The sequence below is a fragment of the Octopus bimaculoides genome, chromosome 22 (assembly GCF_046866305.1).
Source record: "Octopus bimaculoides isolate indiv1 chromosome 22, ASM4686630v1, whole genome shotgun sequence".
Classification (NCBI taxonomy): Eukaryota; Metazoa; Mollusca; class Cephalopoda; order Octopoda; family Octopodidae; genus Octopus; species Octopus bimaculoides.
Genome location: NC_142949.1, coordinates 17,213,016 through 17,229,201, shown reverse-complemented (window position 1 = coordinate 17,229,201; position 16,186 = coordinate 17,213,016). Strand labels below are relative to the sequence as shown.

General features: G+C 35.8%; 1 protein-coding gene across 1 annotated transcript in view; it reads right to left on the bottom strand.

Annotated features, from left to right (window-relative positions):
• LOC106874360 (oxaloacetate tautomerase fahd2, mitochondrial) overlaps nucleotides 1-16,186 on the bottom strand; it is a 144,165-nt gene that overhangs the window by 68,989 nt on the left and 58,990 nt on the right. Inside the window, exon 3 of the mRNA XM_089339793.1 lies at nucleotides 15,941-16,000. Within this exon, the coding sequence (XP_089195919.1) occupies nucleotides 15,941-16,000 (60 nt within the window). The remainder of the gene's footprint in view (nucleotides 1-15,940; nucleotides 16,001-16,186) is intronic.

Here is a 16,186-nt window from a genome sequence, read left to right as displayed (position 1 = left end):
ATGAAGTTACTGTCAGCCACTGTGAGACAACGTCGCACACGCTATAACTATCACTAGCATTACCTTTTCTCTATAACATTACCATCTCTCTCTATATATACTACTATGAGAAAGTGTACATACAGATACAGGCCGAAATTCTTTACTCAGTATGCTTTACATACAAACTGTTATACTATTGCACTGGCCTACCCGTCGTGGTATGGCAACATATAAAGTAACGGTAAATAAATATTTCTATAAAAATGTTGTTCATCGTTCAATCTATAACCGTTACATATTCATTAAGTCAACTTGTATGCATTTCTAACTTTAAACAACCTGTTCCGTTTAAAGAGAAAATTATTGTAAACAATAAAAAAGTAAATATGTGAAGTATTATTAGATATATATATAGAGAGAGAGAGAATTTAAATTAGAATTATTGCATGTGTGCCATATTTCCTGATATTACTCATGCTGGCGAAAGTATACTATGAAAGTTACCCATCATACGAGGGGTAACATTTTGGTGTATATACCACTAACAAAATACCATTTCCACTCCCAACCCACAAACAAGTAAAAACGTGACATTACATTGGTTAGCAATTTATGTCCATAAGTTTCAGATAAGAGTATTAGACTTACTTCAGTATTGACGTGAGAATCTTAATGGTTAATTGCTAAGTCATGTATGTATATATATATATATAAATATGCATATATATCTGTGTGTGTGTGTATGCATACACACGTGTGATTATGCATGTATGTATATATGTATGTATGCATTTGAATGTATGTATATATGTGTGTGTGTGTGTGTACATGTATTTGTATCTGTGTGTAGAGAGAGAGAGAGAGATGTCTGTATGTATTTGTATGCATATATGTGTGTGTGTGTGTGTGTGTGTGTGTGTGTGTGTGTGTGTGTGTGTATGTGTGTGTGTGTGTGTGTGTGTGTGTGTGTGTGTGTGTAATAAATCATGACAGTTGCTGTATAGAAGTTACTCAAAAATAAATAAAGTTAAAACTTCATTTATAAGAATGGAAAGAGATCTTCACCTCAAAACGATAAACGGCTGCACCTGAAACTGATTCAAGTAAAACTATTACAAACTATGGCAACTGTTTTCTACAGAGCAGAAACTTGGGTAATGTCTATGACTGTGGTGAGGAAGAGAGAAACTTTTGTGATGTGGGTTTTTCACGGATTGGCCAGAATAAGCTGAAAAGACAGGGTACCAAAAGACGGGGGACTAGAACAGCTGATAGTTCAAAGACTATTGTGGAGAACCATGTCTACAAGACTAAAATATTTTGAAAATACAAGGCATCACGAGCCATTGTATGCATGCGACATAACATAGAGAGAATTGGGGCATCTTGACTAACCAACCCCTAGATACACCATGGATACCTGGATGCTGCTGATGCAGTTGATGAGATATATTCCCCCTAGTGTCACACAAATGGCACCCGTGCTGGTGGTACATAAAAGATACCCACTACACTCTTGGCATGGTTGCCAACCCAGTCAAACCGTCCAATCCATGCCAACATGGACAATGGACATAAAATGATGATGACAATGATGTTATGTACTCTTTACTCTTTTACTCTTTTACTTGTTTCAGTCATTTGACTGCAGCCATGCTGGAGCACCGCCTTTAGTTGAGCAAATCGACCCCAGGATTTATTCTTTGTAAGCCAAGTACTTATTCTATAAGTGTCTTTTGCCGAACCGCTAAGTTACAGTGACGTAAACACACCAGCATCAGTTGTCAAGCGACGTTGGGGCTACAAACACAGAAACACAAACACACACACACACACACACACACACACATATATATATATATATATATATATATATATATATATATATATATATATATATATATATATATATATATATATATATATATACGACGGGCTTCTTTCAGTTTCCGTCTACCAAATCCACTCACAAGGCTTTGCTTGGCCCCAGGTTATAGTAGAAGACACTTGCCCAACGTACCAAGTTTTTCTACATATATATATATATATATATATATATATATATATATATATATATATATATATATATATATATATATATATATATATATATATATATATATATATATATATAAGCTACTTAGGTTCCACTGCATGCATGTATGTGTGTATAGATAAATGTACATATATGCGTGTGAGAGTGTGTGTGTGTGTGTGTGTGTGTGTTTGATCTCTTTATTTTTCACTCCTCAATTCGGTACCTGGACCCAACGTACATGATGCATAATTTTCACATATGACTTTTACATGTAATTTTGTTCAATGATTTATAAATTCATATTTATATTTATTTGGTTGTGTGTTTAAAATGATGCTGTGAATTTCTATTGATTGCCTAAATTTGTTCCTTCTAAAATGTCCCTTATCCTTATATATGTGTGTATGTATGTGTGTGTGTGTGTGTGTGTGTGTGTGTGTGTGTGTGTACATATATATACAATACATATATATATGCATATGTGTGTGTATGCAAGTATATATATATATATATATATATATATATATATATATATATATATATATATATATATATATATATATGTCTACATATGTATATACATGTATCATGAATGTACATATACACTGCATTTCAAATTATTAACGATGTAACACTTTTAAATTTTATTAAAACTACTTGTTAGAATTCAACAAAATTTCCGCAGAATGATGGCAACAGTCATATGCGCGTGGTGTATAAAAAACGTGATGTTGTGTAAAACAACAAAGAAACTAAGGCCATTTACCAAATTTATGAAAACTTTCACTGTTTCAAATCATCAGTGAGGTGTAATGAAAACTCATGTAAACAGGAAAATACCAATTTAATTGTCTGGTGTACATACTTTAATGAACACATATAGTCATAAACGTGGAAGAAATAGAACTAAAAAATAAACAGCATTTAAAAATGATCGGTGAGCTGTTTAGTAAGGGATATATGAGCCTTTCTTTAAAATAAGTTGGAGAAGGCACTGGTCCATGTGATATGCTAATTTCTGGATCCCTTCTGATGTTATAGCATGAAATACATCCACTATTGCCTGTCACAGTTCATTTCTGCCCCTAAATTAGTGTCCATTCGTGTAAACTTGTCACTTTAGAATACTTCACATATTTTGTACAGAGTTTAAGTCAGGAAAACAGCCAGGCCACTTCATCTTCCGAGGTCCACAGATGCCTAATTGTTGCAGATGCTCTGTTGTTTTCTTTGCTGAGTGCAAAGGAGCATTATCTTGCATGAATATTATGGTTGTCTTGAAGGTGATCCTTTGCTTCTTCAACCAAGGTTCAAGGTGTTCCCTTAGAAAGGCTATGTGAGACTCTGCTGTCATTTTAACATCGTCCGGCACTTTCCAAAGACCAACCAGCTCTTTCTAGGAATTGTAACAAATTTTTTCATAGTTTTGTAATATTTTCCAATAATTTTAGATATTTCTAATGTTGATTTACCTTTTGCAAATCCAGAAGTAAAAGAAGATTTCTCTGAAGCAGTCCAGTCACATTTACGACCCGTAATTACATGATTATCAGACCACTCATTAATAATTTGGAACACTGAACGACGTTCGTGGAAATCATGCAAACGACCGCAGTTTGGTTACACATGCGCAAAACCTCACCTTTCTTACACACCACGTGCATAGAACTGTTGCCATTATTCTGTCGAAATTTCATCGAATTCCAACAAATAGTTTTTATATGTGGGATCTTTCTGAATTGACGGGAACCACTTTTCATTTATGTTTCATGCAGTGTTTTTGGTACCGAAACACTTTCAAACTTCGTATACTTGTACATTTTGTGTTATAGAATAGATAAAAAATTTTGTATTCGAAGTTATTTCATGTAAAAAAATTGTCGTATTTCAGTAATTTCAACCAATCACTGACGTCTATTGAGGTGAAAACAATTACTGCCGTGGAATGTAAACAACATGTTCTAACGGTGTCGTGGGATCTTTTCCCTTGAATAAATTAGTGTTGTTGTTTGTCAACAACTATCCGTGGTACTGTTATTTATGACATCGTTCGTGCGTTTGTACTGGTTTTAGCTTTAGGTTTTAGGGTTAGGGTTCGGGTTTTAGAGTTACGGTTAGTTTTAGGGTTACGGTTAGGGTTATGATTACTTTTGCCATAACCTCATTAATAACCCTAACCCTAACCCTAAAACCCTATAACTCATAACCCTAACCCTAACCCTAACTCTAAAACTCGAACCCTAACCCTAAAACCCTAAACCCTTACTAGGGAATAACTATATAATTAAAAAATTATTGTTTACAAAAACAGTAGTAACTATATTCGGTTGAATAGACGTCAGTGATTGGTTGAAATTACAGAAATACAACTTTAACATGAAATAACTTATTAAGAAGAAATTTTTGTTAAGAAGGCTAAAAGAAAAAGATGTTTTATATGACACATTCTACCAGTATCCCAAGTTTGAAAGTGTTTCGTTAAGAAAACAAGTGGTTCCCGTCAATTCAGAAAGATCCTATATGGATGTGTGTGTGTGTGTGTGTGTGTGTGTGTGTGTGTGTGTGTGTGTGTGTGTGCATAAGGAGTGGCTGTAGGTAACAAGCTTGCTTCCCAACCACATGGTTCCGGGTTCAGTCCCACTGCATGACACCTTGGGCAAGTGTCTTCTACTATAGCCTCGGGCCTACCAAAGCCTTGTGAGTGGATTTGGTAGGCGGAAACTGAAAGAAGCCTATCTATCTATCTATCTATCTATCTATCTATCTATCTATCTGTCTGTCTGTCTTCCTCTATCTTTCTATTTATCCCTCTATCTATCTACCTATCTTTCTTCTTATCCATCTCCCCCTCTCGCTCCGCTTCCTTCTGTTGTCCTGGCTTCTACTTCACTGCTATACACATATCTCTCTCTCTTCCTCCTTGTTCCACTTCCCCTCCTCCTACCATCCTCTCTCTTTCTCTATCTTTCTATCTATCCCTCTACTTATCTACCTATCTCTCTTTCCTCTTACCCATCTCCCCCTCTCGCTCTGCTTCCTTCTGTTGTCTTGGCTTCTACTTCACTGCTACACACACATCTCTCGCTTCCTCCTCGTTCCACTTCCTCCCTGCTCACGCGTGACCTGTAGTCAACTCTCTTTTCATTCCAGCCACTATGAAGGCGAGACGAACTGCTAGCGTTCTACATCAAATTCGCGTTTGGCCGTACGCCATTTTAATGTTGTTTTCACTGTCCAATTTGTCCTATCTTGGTTTGTGTTTGCCACATTGTGAATCCTCTGTTTAGTGGGTAGATCCACTACTCAGGAAGAGACTATTCTAGAGTACGTTCTGCCTTATCTTCGAAACTTCTAGTTAGAATAGAGGCAGCTGACGAAGGAATTATTCCAAGTGGCTATCTGTTTTCCTATGTGTTCGTTCCGTTGTCTGTAGTTCACTGTTCTAACACCCTGTACCCTGATATGCATCTATATACACATGTAGATGTAAGTATGTACATATATGTGTGTATACATGCATATATATTCTTTGTATTATATGTATATAACACAAACAACTACAATCCCACCAACAGCAACAACAGCAACAACTACAACAGCAACAACAACAACAGCAACAACAACAACAGCAACAACAACAACAGCAACAACAACAACAGCAACAACAACAACAGCAACAATGGCAAAAACGAACACACGAAGACAAGCAACAGATTCAAATACAAAAACAAAAACAGAAAGAAACGAATAAAACAACAACTACAACACTAACAGGGGGAACGGACACACAGATAACCATAGGCACAAGAACACGAATAAAAGTAAGGTCATGGCGGTCAAGAGTGAGAATAAAGTTGAATGCAACAGAATTCATAGACAGGGGGTCAGTAGACTTGAAACAGAAAACATTGCTGCTAAGAACAGAAACAACAGCCACAGCAGGGGGAATGGCAGGGACCAACAATCAGACATAATAACCAACACTAATTCGAACAACACATACACCGACACCAGGTACAAGGACAACGAGAATGTCACTAACAGTAATCAAAGTGATAGTAATAGTGGCAGTGGTAGGAATAGCAGTAGTAGCGGTAGTGGTAGTAGTAGGTGTGGTGGTAACAGTAGTGGTAGTAGTAGTGGTAGTTGTGGTGGTGGTGGTGGTGGTAGTGGTGGCGGTAGTGGTGGTAGTAGTGGCGGGGTCGATGGTGGTAGCAGTAACGACGGTAATAGTAGTAATGGTTATGAAGAAGATAACCCCAGAAGGGCCAACAACATGAATACCAACCCCCTTGACACTCATGTTCTTAAACATATGTGATAAATCTTACAATATGAGCCGGATATACCCGACAACATTAACCCTTTAACAAAAAGGTCTGCATCCCGAGACATACTTATAACCACATGGAAGCACAATTCACTATAGTTAGGATCAAACTTAGACAGATTTTAGAACTATACACTAAGAGACAGAGACAGAATAAGACAGAGGCCCAACAATTTGGGAATATACACGCATGTGGCCTACATAAGCTCATGCAGCGCACGAGGGACGGAGAGGTGATATGCCTTCCCAGATAAGTCCGGCAGGATGTCAATAGACAGCTTACCGAACTATATCCAGGCAATGCAACCTCACATCGCCAATACGAAAGTAACAACTTTACAGGCGCATGAGGAGAGAGAAAAGGTACTCAACGCTCACATGATGATGTGGACAATGGTTCTTGGATGCCAGAAACGCACAGCCAACAATTTCCAAGCCTGAAACAATGATATCCCGAACCTGTATGGGCTTCGCAAGGACCACAAAGTAACTACTGATCCTGTAGTGGGACCACCAACAAGACCAGTCTGTGGAGCGAATGTCGCTAGCAACTACAGGATTTCCTACTTCCTCTCAATGATCATACGCCCCATAATCCGGATGTCATCCTGTTGTTTGTGACAGTACGGAAGATCTCCTCAGCAGGATCAACGACTGTAACAACACCTGCGACCTAACAGGATGTATAGTGGGTAGCATGGATGTAGTATCACTATACCCATCTATCGATGTGGATTTTGAGGTGGAAAAGTGCATGGAGACAATTAACAAGAGCGAAGTGGAGTTCTGCAATGTCAACACAGAAGAACTGGGCCTCCAACTTAGATTGGCATATGACAATGTATATCTAGATAAACACGACCTTAGAAGTTTCTGCCCTAGTAGACGTTTAAGAGTTAGACCACCCACAATTACTTCTATGACTAGGAAGACCCCTATAGAGAGATGGAGCAGATGGACCAGAGCCATACGGACCCCCGCAAATGTTCATCAGGTAAAGAAAATGATCGCACATGCACTAGGAGCTAGTATAAGAGTTACCCTAAAAGGCCACATGTTTAAGTTTAACAACAAAATATACGCCCAGGACGAGGGGGCAGCCATCAGTGTTAGTATCGCCGGTGATGTGGCCAACCTTTTCATGGTATGGTGGGACAGAAGGCTCAAGGAATGCCTGACACAGAACTCCATACTCATGAACATGTACTCTCGATATGTCGATAATATCAACGTAGTGGTAAGGGTACTCCACAAGTGAGTACTCTTGAAATAGAAACAGAAACTCATACTATGAGAGCATCCAGAAAATAGCTAACTCCATCCACCAGAGTATTAAGGTCATGATAGACTTCTCTACTAAACACTCTAACCATAGACTACAAGTACTAGATACAGAACTCTGGCTGGAAACTGAGAATGATAAAACCCGAATCCTTCATTCACACTATGCCAAACCTATGGCCTCCAAATACCTGATCCACCGGAACTCAGCTATTGCGGACAATGCCAAATTCAATATATTGATGGCAGACCTCATCAGAGGACAGGTCTTCGCAAGCAGAGTTTTTAGTGTCCAATGAAGTAAAGATACAAATAAGTGAGCTGGCTACACTTCTAGCAGAGGTCACAGATTATGCTCTTACTTGCCTTGCCGGGTCTTCTCCCGTACTGCATATTTCCAAAGGTCCCAGTCACCGGTCATTGCCTTGGTGAGGCCTAAAGTTCGAAGTTCGTGGATTTAGGTCACACTTGGCTTGCCGGGTCTTCTCACGCACAGTATATTTCCAAAGGTCTCGGTCAGAAGTTATCGCCTCGGTGAGGCCCAATGTTCAAAAGTCATGCCTCACCACCTCATCCCAGGTCTTCCTGGGCCTACCTCTTCCACAGGTTCCCTCAACTGCTAGGTTGTGGCACTTTTTCACGCAGCTGTTCTCATCCATTCTTGCCACATGTCCATATCAGCACAGTCATCTCTCTTGCACACCACACCTGATGCTTCTTAGGTCTAACTTTTCTCTCAAGGTACTTACACTCTGTCGAGTATGCACATTGACATTACACATCCATCGGAGCATATTGGCTTCATTTCTTACGAGCTTACGCATGTCCTCAGCAGTCATGGCCCATGATTTAACGTAGTTTAAAATCTACAGAGCAAAAACATTTGCAGTGATTCTGTTATTATTTCAGTTGAAATTATGTTAAATCATTTTGAATGTCTTTTATTTTGAAGTTCATGAGTTTATCTGATGGAAGCAGTTTCTTTACAACTATGTAATGCTTCTATTAATCAATTAAAGAAGTCATAAGAAGTTAGCAAAATGGATTGACACCTGTACCTCTACTATTCTATATGTAAGAGATGAGGAATTATGTACATTATTTACATTTGTCCTCATCTTGTTTGTTGTTAACACAACGTTTCGGCTGATATACTCTCCAGCCTTCATCAGGTGTCTTGAGGAAATTTCAAACCTGGGTTCTCATTCCTATGGTATTTTACGATGTTATTATTATTATCATTATTATTATTATTATTATTATTATTATTATTATTATTATTATTATTATTCAGGTCACTGCCTGGAATCAAACTCAGAATCTTGGGGTTGGTAGCCCTCGCTTTAAACCACTACGCCATATGCCTACGGACATATGGTGTAGATTTTGATTGCAGGCAGTGACCTGAATAATAATAATAATAATAATAATAATAATAATAATAATAATAATAACAATAACAATAATAATAATAATAATGCCTCCTCATTGATATGACTGTCCCAATCGATATAAACGTATCTGTCAAGACCTACCAAAAACTGAGCAAATATAAAGATCTTGAAATAGAAATTAGCAAAATGTGGAATCTGAAGACGAAAACAATACCTATTGTCATAGGTGCCCTGGGAATGACAGCGAAACGGGCTGATTACTACCTAGCTCAGATACCAGGAAACCCCAAAATGGCTGAAGTTCAAAAGATAGTGCTCATGGGAACTGCCCATATCCTACGTAAAATACTGTCTATGTGATCTCAAATTTTAAAACAAACACATAATTTTCTCATGGTTTCTTAAACATTCACTAGAACAAAACTGTACAAATCCAAATATATGGTACCCTAGGCATAACACCTACATGAACTTCTAACTTGTTGTCTCTTGAGGTCTCTGGGTGAGACTTGGATCCAACTTGTACAAATGCAAAACAAAAGTCAAACATAAAATAATAATAATAACAATAATAATAATAATAATAATAATAATAATAATAATAATAATAATAATAATAGTAACAACAACAACAACATTGAAAAATACCTTAGGAATGAGAACCCAGGTTCAAAATTTCCCCAAGACACCTGATGAAGGCTGGAGGTATATTAGTTGAAATGTTGTGTTAACAACAAACAAGATGAGGATAAATATCTGTCAAATGTAAATAATGTAAATAATGTGTACCTCTACTGCTACTCATATTTTATTCACCTGTCTCGGAATCGATCCTTCATAAATAGTATGGACAGTATTTTTAATATAAAGTACATGTCTGAATAGCTCAAGAGTGTATTTCTTTGCTCAGCTGGGACTAATTGTCTTCATACACTGCAAGAATATCATCTGACCAGTACTTATGTACCAACTTTGATATTTACTTAATATTGTTGTGTGTATATTATTCTGGCCTAAAGAGGTGCCTCAATTTAAGTACCTAATTCAACTGAATCTTAATTGTCTTATATATATATATATATATATATATATATATATATATATATAAATGGAACAAAAATGCAATAGAGGACAATAAAAACATTTGGACAGATACACAATACAAAGGCAGACAGGAGAAACAACAATTAGAAGGACAGGAAAAACAAAGACAGGTCATTTGTGGCCTACTTTCCTCAGTCAAGTAGACCAGAAATCCTTCCTGTTTCGGGTAGTTACACTTGATATATATATATATATATATATATATATATATATATATATATATATATATATATATATATATATATATATATATATATATATATACCATCAAAACCCATGTAATTTTCACACCTGTGTAGTGGCAAGATTATCCTAACATGGAGAAAGTGAGCAATAGCATCCTGGAGGCAAATGCAAGCTAGACTTCTTAAGTGGAGAAAAACTGATCTATTTAAGGAAATCGCTGGGTTCCATTGCGATAGGTAAAAACTCTAAGCAATGTAAAATATGGCCTGGACCATGTTTATTAGCATGAACATCAAACTTCAAAAAGCAGTTAACCATTTAATGGTTTTATAAATTCATACTGAAAAAGTAAGCATTATACTGTCCAGCATAAATAAAAGTCAACTTCATTATATTTTTTCTCTAAAAGCCTACTTTGACATTACATCCCATAATTCTCTTAACTGGAATTTTTATATGAAACTTTGATTTCTAGCATAAAACAGCCTTAGAAACATGCTGGAATGATCAAAATAACATTTCAAAATAACATTTTTTAAATAGAAATAAGCGAGATATTGGGTGAAAAATTAGCAAACCTCATTTGAATATCAGAGAAATACACCTAGTAGATACAGCAAAAAGGTTAGATATGTGTAGATATTGACAGATAATTACGAAATTTGTAATTTTTAAGTGATCTCATATGAGATCACTGGTAGGTAATGGGTTGAATGAGTCAATTTCCGGTACAAATGTTTACATTTGTATGTCATTTTTCAACAAAAAAAAATTCTAAAAAAATTTGAAATGATCTACTCATGTAATTTATGCCCCCCCCCCCTCTCCGCCTAAAGTTTATTTTTGTTTTCATGAAAAAAGTGCATAAATTACATGGGTTCTTACGGTGTATGTATATATATATATATATATATATATATATATAAAGTAAAAATTAAAAACCCCCCTTCGGTTACAGAAGTTCCCCTCCACCTAGAAAGTTCCCCTCCAAGGCGCATGTCCAGACAAGGTCGTTTATGGAAGACCAGCAGTCACCCATGCATACCAGCCTCCCATACTCTCCATGCCATCGATGTATTCCAAGAGAAAGGCAAAAGCCGATATAGCTTGGCACCAATGACATTGCAACTCATTTTTAGTGGTGAGTGAATTGGAAGAACATGAAATAAAATGACTTGCTCAAAAACACAACACACAACCCAGTCCAGGAATCAAACTCACTACCTAATGATTGTAAGCTCAAAGATCTAACCACAGGGCCATGCACTTTCACACACACACGTATACACACATACCACATATATTTGGCTGCTGTTTGTACCTGTTTGTGTGAATGCACAAAAGCCTTTCAATGACTCATTACCCCACTATTTTTAATCCTGCTTCTTTTGCTGCTGCTGCTGCTGCTGCTGCTGCTGCCGATGATGATGATGATGATGATGATGACGACGATGTTGGAACAGTTTTTCCTTCCAGCTCACAACTAAACCCTTAGCTCCTATACAGTTTAGTTTAATCAGCCATAACTCATCTGTCAAATTGAATTCTATTGGCTAACATTTGCTGTTGCAGTGACAGCCAAATCTACTAAGCCACATTTGGGTTGGCCAAATCTACTCTATGTATATATTTTTTCTTTTTTGTTTTCATTATACTCTTGGCACAAGACCCATAATTTTGGAGGAGGGGTATAGTCAATTACATTGACCCCAGTGTTCAGCTAGTATTTCTTTTACTGACCCCAAAAGGAAGAAAGGTAAAGTTGACCTCTGTGGGATTTGAACTCAGAACATGAAGCTTCTCAACATTTTGTCCAACATGCAAATTATTCTGCCAGCCTGCAGTTATTTTCTATGTAAAATTGGCACTAAAATGTAAACCAATTTCCAAGACATCATCTAAACAGCTTGACCCTATCTGCATTGGTTACCACAGACCAATCGGGTAACTTCTCTTCTAAGTCCCTTTTACAGCCTTTATGGCAGTCGGGAGTCAGAGAGAGGTAGCTGGCTCCAGCCAGTCATTGGTCAACCAGGCTAGAGCTTCAAGCCAGCCTAACACATAATGCACACTCTCTTAAGCATTTAGGTCAACAGGGCTTTTTCTTTAGTCTGAATAAGGCATCAGTATTGTTTTACATATACTAAGTATGGGGAATTTATAGATATCAATATTAGCTTAATTAATATGTTAATAATAAGTATGTTAATAGTAAAATTGGTAATAATAAAAATGTAATTAGTTTATACAAAAACCCTGAAGTAGTGTCAATTTTGAATTCAAAGGTGTAAAGTTTAAGAATATTATATATATTGGGCTCAGAAAACTATTTGGAATTATTTTTTTAAATTATTTTAAAAATTTAAGCTAATATATATAATAATATTATTTTAAAGATACATAAAAGGTAAGCTTTATTTTTATGATGTAAAGAATTAGTATAGGATTTATATAGTTTATAATAATGGGTTTATTAAGGTTTAAGGGACAAAAAAAAACAGTATCGTGTGTACACTGCTCTACTCGCACTTTTAAAGTTTTTAAAAAGTAGTTAAAATTACCAAAATATGGTATTTCAACTTCTACCATGTTCATCTTGGGCTACTAGTTAGCACATATTTTAAATTGGAAATTGAACCTTTATAACATATATTTCTGACCTCTCACCTTAACATACAATCTTCTTGTGATAACTAAGATTTCAACTTTATTCCATGAAAGGTATTTTTTCACACTACTTCTGCTACTGCTGTTAGTTCTTAATATGTATCTTAACCCTATGTAGCTTATTAGAATAGGAAGTTTTATAAGTTCTTAATGTTTTTAATTAGTTCCCAAAATTTAAATTTTATTTTATTTTATTTTATGCTTGACTCTAAAAGGACCCTTATTATTATTACATTATTTCAGGGCTTGCAGTGGTAGTGTTGTGTTTATTCTATATTTTGACTTAAATAAATCTAATCCTTATGCCATTAATAATCTGTAATTAGCCTATGTTAGTCTTAAAACAAGTTCATGACTATATAAGATAGTATAATTAAACTAGTAATCAATTATCATGTTTCTATATTTGATGTCCTTGTTAATTTCTACTGTTTTTTTTTTGTCCCTTAAACCTTAATAAACCCATTATTATAAACTATATAAATCCTATACTAATTCTTTACATTATAAAAATAAAGCTTACCTTTTATGTATCTTTAAAATAGTATTATTATATATATTAGCATAAATTTTTTAAATAATTTTAAAAAATAATTCCAAATAGTTTTCTGAGCCCAATATGTATAATATTCTTAGACTTTATCTATAGCCTTTGAATTCAAAATTGACACTACTTCAGGGTTTTTGTATAAACTAATTACATTTTTATTATTACCAATTTTATTATTAACATACTTCTTATTATTAACATATTAGTTAAGCTAATATTGATATCTATAAATTCCCCATACTTAGTATATGTAAAACAATACTGATGCTTTATTCAGACTAAAGAAAAAGCCCTGTTGACCTAAATGCTTAAGGTTTAATTCCCCAACATTATGATAGCAGTAAAAAAAACCCAACCTAAAATAGTATTGCCACTCTGACCAGAGAAACCTTTATAACCATATCGATGTATAATGCTTACACCTTCCCTTTCCTTAGAAGTGATTGCCCCTTATACTATAACCACTAGATAAGAGACAATAAAATCAGAGACAGTTAGAATTCTACCTAGAACTAATTACTAGCCTGCTAGCCTTGGCTATGTCAAGATGGATTTTTATGTATTCTTCTTCCCACTTGGATTTTAAATGTTGCCACAATTATAATATGTCTATTCTACTGTAATTTTCTACATTTTTGTGCAGCTGAAGATTGCTCTACATATTGCATTTAATGTAATGCTCGCATTACTTAAATAAATGGAGAAGCATGAAACATGCGTACTGCAATCATCTTTAAAATCCATGTTGCTTATTTTGATTTTATATATATATATATATATATATATATATATATATCTCCATCTATCTATCAACGATCTCTCTCTTGTGCCAAAATTTGAAACCAATGTCCTTATACATTAAGACAATAATTATCAAAACAAAGGACACTATATTACATATAATTAACATAATATAAATAGCCACTAACTTTTTGGAATGTTATAAAGGTCAACAACAAAGATTTTTATCAATTCAATATGCAGGTGACCCAGTTTCGTTATGTTTTAGATAAACTCTAGTTCATAATACAAATATATACATATAGTTTATTCATCATCACCAGCAGCAGCAGCAGCAATGGCACACACACATACACACACAATCGCACATACTTTCTTACATGTACACACACACACATATATATATGCGTGTGTGTGTGTGTATGCACATACAAAAAGAGAAGCGGTGACTGTCTTTCAGGCAGAGTGTATCTTGTAACATCAGCTGATAAGGAAATGATACCCCAGGGTGAAAGTTTAAGTTTATACCATAAACCAATCTGCATTTATCAACATTACAATTTAAATAATTAGAACCAAATGAGTAAAAAATGTTGTTGAAGTCGTGTTTTGTGTGTGTTTGCGGATTCTTGAAATCATCATCATCCTCATCATCATCGTTTAATGTCTGCTTTCCATGGTGGCATGGATTGGACAGTTCGACACGGAGCTGGCAAACCAAGGGAGCTGTCCGAACTCCAGCTGTCCAGACTTGGTTATATTCAATGGAGAAAAGATTGACAGAGAGAGAGGGGGGAGGGGAAGGAGAAAGAGTCTTCAGTTCCTCTTAATATGGCTGAAAGAAACTGCTCAGTCGCTTATCTAATGAATTACTGGAAAATAAGGAACAGCAAAAACTTCAGCTGGTTCCTTGAGGATCTCCACAAATTTGAAAATCAAAAGAACAGAAGTGAATCTAAGGGCTTAATAAGAAATGCTGTGCTGTCTGTACTTGAATTTAACATATTTCACAACAAAGATATGCCAGGCCCTGGAGAGAGGGGGGAGGGGGAGGGAGAGAGGGAGGGAGAGAGAGAGAAAGAGTAGTAAGTTTCTCACTCCTCTCACACAAAATAAAACAGTAATGCAATTTCAAACCTTACTTGAAGCTTGCTTCACTTCACATATTTTCTAAAAGTCTTTTAGGAAAAGGGGGAGCTATTATGTAGCTGTTTGACCTGCAACAAATAACAATCAAATCTCCCTCAAATCATACCTACATCTTTTATAAATCTGCACTCACCTGGTACTCACCTTCAAAGAGGTGGAAAGCAAAATCATGTCCCTTGAGATTTAAAATAGAACACACAAATAATTTTTGTGCTTATCCTCACCTTTGGTCATGAATGTTGGGTAATGACCAACAGAGTGCAGTTGTGATTACAAGCAGCTGAAATGGGGGTCCTCTAAAGGACCTTCTGGAGTAATATTACTCAACAAGAAAAACCCTGTTGAGTAACATTACATGGCTTGGAGATCAGGGAGCATGGAGGCTAAAGATATAAATATAAAACCATCTGAAGATAGTCCAGAATGGAATCATTCTAAAAAGAAGCAAAAGAACAAAGAAACATGAAAGAAAGGTCTAAAAGAACAAAAATGTTTGAAATAACTAAGGAGATACTTACAGAAATTCTCTTTCCTTCTTTACCAACAACGATAGCCAATTCCACTTCCCAATCAAGTTGCTGGAAAACAAAGAGAAAAACACAAAATGAGAGTTTAGCAGCCATTGAACACAGTATTCTTATCCCTTCTTAACATTTATCCTCCTCCACATCATCATCATCATTTGGTTAAGCAACTTGCTCAGACCAATGCCACCCTTCCATGCCAGATGCCCTGACAGAGCAATGTGATATGATTGTCTTCAC